Source organism: Coenobita brevimanus, chromosome 16, assembly GCF_032717465.1.
Source record: "Coenobita brevimanus isolate Jiangsu-jjx chromosome 16, ASM3271746v2, whole genome shotgun sequence".
NCBI lineage: Eukaryota > Metazoa > Arthropoda > Malacostraca > Decapoda > Coenobitidae > Coenobita > Coenobita brevimanus.
In genome coordinates, this window is record NC_136969.1 from 27,894,149 (window position 1) to 27,900,231 (window position 6,083).

The window sequence follows — 6,083 nt, forward strand, 5'->3', positions numbered from 1 at the left end:
TGTGTTAAGTCCCTATCTTCATTTCTTCCTCCTCCTCTTTCTCTCCTCTTTCTCCCTCTTTGCTTCTTCTCCTTTTCTACTTTATCTTTTCCCTTCTTCCCTCACCCCATATTCTCCCTTCATCCCTATTTTCCCCCCCTCCCTCCCTCCCTATTTTCTCTCCTATTTTTTATCCTCATATTCCTTCTCCTTCCATCTCCCTACCCCTTCACTCCCTCTCTTCCTCCCTACTCTTTTTTTTCCTCTCTCTCCCTCACGCTTCTTCTTCCTCCCCTCCTCCATAATCCCTTATCCCTTCCCCCTATATTAACATCCTCTTTTCCTTCTCATAAACTTTTTTTTCTGCTCCTGCCCAACTTCTTTCCTCCCTCCTCCTCCCTCTCCATAATCCCTTATCCCTTCCTCCTATATTAATCCCCTCCCTTCCTTTCATCCTAATCAAGCTTTTCTTCTGTTCCTTCCCTCATAGCTTTTCTCCCTCCTTCCCTCCCTCTCTCTCTTTTTTCTTTCCTCCTTTCCTCCTCTTCCCCCTTCCTCTCCATAATCCATTATCACATACTCCTATATTAATCCCCTCTCTTCCTTTCATCCTTCTTTTCTGTTCCTTCACTACTTGCGTTTCTCGCTCCTTCTCTCTTTTTTCTTTCCTCCTTCCCTCCTCCTCCTCCTCCTCCCCCTCCTCCTCTTCCTCCTCCATAATCCCTTATCCCCTTCTCCTATATTAACTTCTTCATTTCTTCCTCAACAACAAGTCAACAATTTCCTCCGTTCCTTGTGCAAGACGGAGAGACCCGGATTTTCCTCTTCTTCTCTCCTGATTGCCTCTCTTTTTGCTCTTTTCTCTTTTTTTTCTCTCTCCCTCACTTCCTCACAATAAACCTTAATAACGCCATCTGGGGAAAAGCAACAATTTTTCTGCTAATGTCTCACCGATTTTTCGTCTTTTGTTTCCCGTCCTTTTTCCAGCTTGTTGTATTTGTTTTTGAATTGGGCATCACCACACACACAAACAGAAAGACAGTTTGGTTTCAGAAAAGGAAAATCATGTGTTCCTAATCTGTTCAGCTACTATGACAGAGTAACAAACACAATACAGGAAAGGGAAGGATGGGTGGACAGTATCTATTTAGATTTCAAGAAAGCTTTTGACACAGTACCACACCAAAGACTTTTATGGAAACTGTACCATCAAGGAGGAATTCGAGGCAAAATGTTTTGTTGGATGCAAGACTTTCTCATGAAAAGAGAAATGAGGACAGTACTAAGAGGAAACTACTCAAAATGGAACGAAGTGACTAGTGGAGTACCACAGGGTTCAGTGCTGGCACCAATCATGTTTTTAGTGTATATAAATGATATAAACAGTAACACTGGAAATGAGAGCTATCTGAATATGTTTGCAGATGATGCAAAAATACAAAGGAGAATTACTAACACAGACTCTTGTAAAGAGCTACAAGAAGAATTAAATAAACTTCATGAATGGAGTAGTACATGGCAAATGGAATTCAATGTGGACAAGTGTCATGTAATCAAGTTTGGTAAAAGTGGAAAAAGACCTGATTGGGATTATAAGTTAGGAAATAAAACCCTATACACATCAGAAAGAAAGACCTAGGTGTGATTATCAATAACAGACTATCTCCGGCTGACCATATCAGCGAGAAGGTACGGAACATGTATACACTGCTTGCAAATATGAGAATAGCATTCACATACATAAATGAAGACATGCTAAGAAGGATAATAACATCATTCATTAGACCAACCCTGGAATATGCATCAGTAGTCTGGAGTCCTCATCTCAAAAAGCATATAGACAAGATTGAAAAAGTTCAAAGGACCGCTACAAGATGGATACCAAGCTTAAGGGACCTAAGTTACGAAGAAAGACTAAATAAACTGAATCTACCAACACTACAGGAGAGAAGGAAAAGAGGTGACATGATAATGCTATATAAGTGCATATCAGAGGAGAAAATAGACATAAATGATTACTTAACATATGGAGAAGCATCAGCAAGAGGACACTGCAAAAAACTGCATAAGAAGAGAGATGATAAAGACGTAAGGAAATTCAGTTTCCCAAACAGAGCAATTGATCAATGGAATGCACTACCGAATGAAATAGTGTGTGCCAAAAAATTCACAAATTTAAGGCTATGTACGATAAATATGGTTGAAGACACGGGACAGTACGAGCTTGACTCATTCCTGTAAAGATACAATTAGGTAAGAACAATTAGGTAAGAACACACACACAGACACACACACACACAAAACCTCCCTAGCTCTAATTCTTTCTCATTTGCTCTTTTTTTTTTTTTTTTCATGCCCTGTTCTCCTGGTATGATTCTGTCCCTTGCTCTGTCTCTCCCTTGCTCAAGAGACCCTATAAGAAAAGAGCTCTCCCTTGTTTTAAATCTCTCTCTTGCTTTGATTCCCTCTCTACCTTGTTCTCACTCTGTCCCTTGTTTTCTCTCTCTCTCATGTATAATATTTCTCACTTCCTTGCTCTAATTGCCTCTCTCCCTTGCATTAATTCACTCTTCCTTGCTCTAATTGTCTCTCTCCCTTGCACTAATTCACTCTTCCTTGCTGTAATTACCTCTCTCCCTTGAACTAATTCACTCTTCCTTGCTCTAATTGTCTCTCCCTTGCACTAATTCACTCTTCCTTGCTTTAATTGTCTCTCTCCCTTGCACTAATTCACTCTTCCTTGCTTTGTCTCTCTCCCTTGCACTAATTCACTCTTCCTTGCTTTAATTGTCTCTCTCCCTTGCACTACTTCTCATTCTTCCTTGCTCTAATTACCTCTCCCCCTTGCACTAATTCACTCTTCCTTGCTCTAATTACCTCTCTCCCTTGCACTAATTCACTCTTCCTTGCTCTAATTGCCTCTCTCCCTTGCACTAGTTCACTCTTCCTTGCTCTAATTGCCTCTCTCCCTTGCACTAATTCACTCTTCCTTGCTCTAATTGTCTCTCTCCCTTGCACTACTTCTCACTCTTCCTTGCTCTAATTGCCTCTCTCCCTTGCACTAATTCACTCTTCCTTGTTCTAATTGCCTCTCTCCCTTGCACTAATTCACTCTTCCTTGCTCTAATTGTCTCTCTCCCTTGCACTAATTCTCCCTTCCTTGCTCTAACTCACTCTCTCCCTCTCAGGTGACCTACTCTCGCGTGTCCTGAAGTGGATATGGTGGCGACTGTGTAGGTGTAGTCGCCGTCGCCATAAGACACCCCCGCCCTCAGCTACACTACGACAGACACCAACGCCATACACCAACGTAGATCCGCCAAAGGTTAGTTCTGAGGTGGCGTGGGTGTAGTGTGGGTGTACTTGTTGTCTAACTGTAGTGGTGTGGGTGTTAAGTGATGCATAAGTGAAGGGAAGTGGGTGTGGAGTGGTGTGGTGTGACTTGCATAGCTGAAAAGTCATGGAAGAGGTGTGGTGGTGTGGGTATGCATGTGAGTGTGATGGTGTGGGTTTGACTGTAGGTGTAGCTGTGAAGGTGCGGTGTAGCTGTGTGGTGGGTGTGGTTGTCAGTGTAGTCAACATCGCCACAACCCCCCCCCCCTGCACCATCTGCCACACAACAGACCCGCACCTCACAACAACACAGAGCCGCCTGAGCTTAATATAATGCCTTGTGAGAGGGTGTGATGTGACTGTTGTGTACGTGAGGTCAGAGAAGAGGTGTGGTGGTGGTCTATGCTACAGTACATGTGGTGTGGGTGTGGGTGTGTAGGTGTTTTGTGGATAAAAAAAGGGTGTGTAGATGTTTTGTGGATATAATGGGTGTGTGGGTGTTTTGTGGATATAACGGGTGTGTGGGTGTTTTATGGGTGTGTGGGTGTTTTATGGGTGTGTGGGTGTTTTGTGGATATAATGGGTGTATGGGTGTTTTGTGGATATAATGGTTGTGTAGGTGTTTTGTGGGTGTGTGGGTGTTTTGTGGATATAATGGGTGTGTGGGTGTTTTGTGGATATAATGGGTGTGTAGGTGTTTTGTGGATATAATGGGTGTGTGGGTGTTTTGTGGATATAATGGGTGTGTAGGTGTTTCGTGGATATAATGGGTGTGTGGGTGTTTTGTGGATATAATGGGTGTGTAGGTGTTTCGCGGACATAAAGGGGCGTGGTTCTGGTTTATACTGTATGTAGTCCTGGCTTTATGTTAAAATAGGCATAATATTATCCCACAATACACTACGTTTTTTGGCTGAAAGAGGTACAAACTTTACTTAACACAGCATCCTGTCAGTATGTACAGTGTTAATATACTCCTCAGCACAAACACTAAAGTAATACACTAAAACAACATTGTAATATTTGAGAGAGAGAGAGAGAGAGAGAGAGAGAGAGAGAGAGAGAGAGAGAGAGAGAGAGAGAGAATTAACATGGGAAAATCAGATCCTACATGATAATAGTAATTTTGACTTATTCTAATCATACCATATCAGTGGAGGTAAGATGGTGAATGAAAGGATATAACAATCAAATTAGAAAATACATCCATCCATCCAGCATCCAATCCTACATTGCCCCATGAGGAGTGTAGAAGCCCTGGGCTAGGCAGTTGGTCCCGACATTTAAGATAAGAGTGAGACAATAATAATAATAATAATAATAATAATAATAATAATAATGTAATAATGTTATTATCCTAAACATACCAGTTCAGAAAAGATGGGGTGCAGAGAGAGAGAGAGAGAGAGAGAGTTAAATCATATACAGTATGCTTATGATAATACCGTACTGACTTTCAACATACCATTTCAGAGGAAGTGGGGTGGTGAATGTGGCGATGGGAGCAGCACAGGGGATGAATATGGGGATGGGGAAGGAGGGGCAGTACCAGTCACCCTTTGTCTCCTACTCATGGTCTCCTACATATGCGGTGGAGCTGCGGCTTTTGCATATGCCCACGACTGGTCTTTCCTCCAGGCCGTTTATTTCTGCTTCTCCTCCCTCACCACCATCGGATTTGGAGACCTCGTCCCAAACACCACACCAAATGTCAACACTGGAGTACAGGTCGCTCTTCTCGGTGCCGCATTTTACCTCCTGGTTGGAATGGCATTGATTGCGACTTGCTTTAACTTGATGCAGGAACAGATGACTAACCGCGGATATGGGCTTGGCAGACGTTTGGGGAATCTCATGGCTCCTAATAGCACTGGATCAAATCACCGCTTCCACCTTGATGATACCTGACATATGGAAACGATGGCCTTGTTCAGTTATGGGACTGGATGCACACCAAAGCATGCTGGTAACAAGCACCCACCGCCCCTCACTCAGCCATGCTTGGTCAATGCTGGATGTGGTCTTGCTAACAATACCTCTGTACGGGGAAACGCCACCCTTACCAACACCATCTACAAAGTCACACCCACCCTGGACGACGACAAGTTAATACCAAACAACACTCTTGTAGCAAATCCACGTGGAAGCCCCCTACACTCCCCTGCAGACATGGCCACAAGCCCTGCCAAAGTTATGAATGGTGATAAATGTGAAACGATTTACGGAACCCTACGCAAGGAAGTCCCAACCCTAAAAGCAGTTCCCCCACCAACTATCCCCCCCAGCTCGATCACCCCCACTCAGACCCCAATGCTCTCGATGCGCACAAAGAAAACAGTGACCATCTGTGACTCGGCCGATAAAGGAAGAGCCATAAGTCCATTATCGCCCGAAAGAATCTGACACGAGAATTAAAAGGCACCTAATCGTATGGGTCCGGACCCCCATTCACAATCTTTTTATGAGCCTATGATGTGTTTGTTTATGTTTTATCCTGACTCATGAGGCTACCAAACATTTCCGTCAGTGAATGATACACTAATGTGAAAAAAAATAAAAATGACTGATTCTTGGTCATATTTCACTGCTGTGGAGATTTGCTCTGTACATCATTAGAACTGGGTGCTACAGACTCTTGTTTATCATAAGAATTGGTTGCTATGCAGACCTGTTTATCACGAGACTTTGTATATCATAAGAAATGGCTACTAAAGACTTGTTTATTATAAGAACCTGTATATGTATATCTTAAAAATTGGTTTTATGGAGTC

At 42.9% G+C, this 6,083-nt stretch overlaps 1 protein-coding gene across 1 annotated transcript in view; it reads left to right on the top strand.

Moving 5' to 3' along the window:
* LOC145391024 (TWiK family of potassium channels protein 18-like) overlaps window positions 1-5,879 on the top strand; it is a 246,046-nt gene extending 240,167 nt beyond the window's left edge. The window contains exons 4-5 of the mRNA XM_080265757.1: window positions 3,168-3,304; window positions 4,786-5,879. Of these exons, the coding sequence (XP_080121883.1) occupies window positions 3,168-3,304; window positions 4,786-5,220 (572 nt within the window). The 3' untranslated portion in view covers window positions 5,221-5,879. The remainder of the gene's footprint in view (window positions 1-3,167; window positions 3,305-4,785) is intronic.
* Window positions 5,880-6,083: the final 204 nt, after the last annotated feature.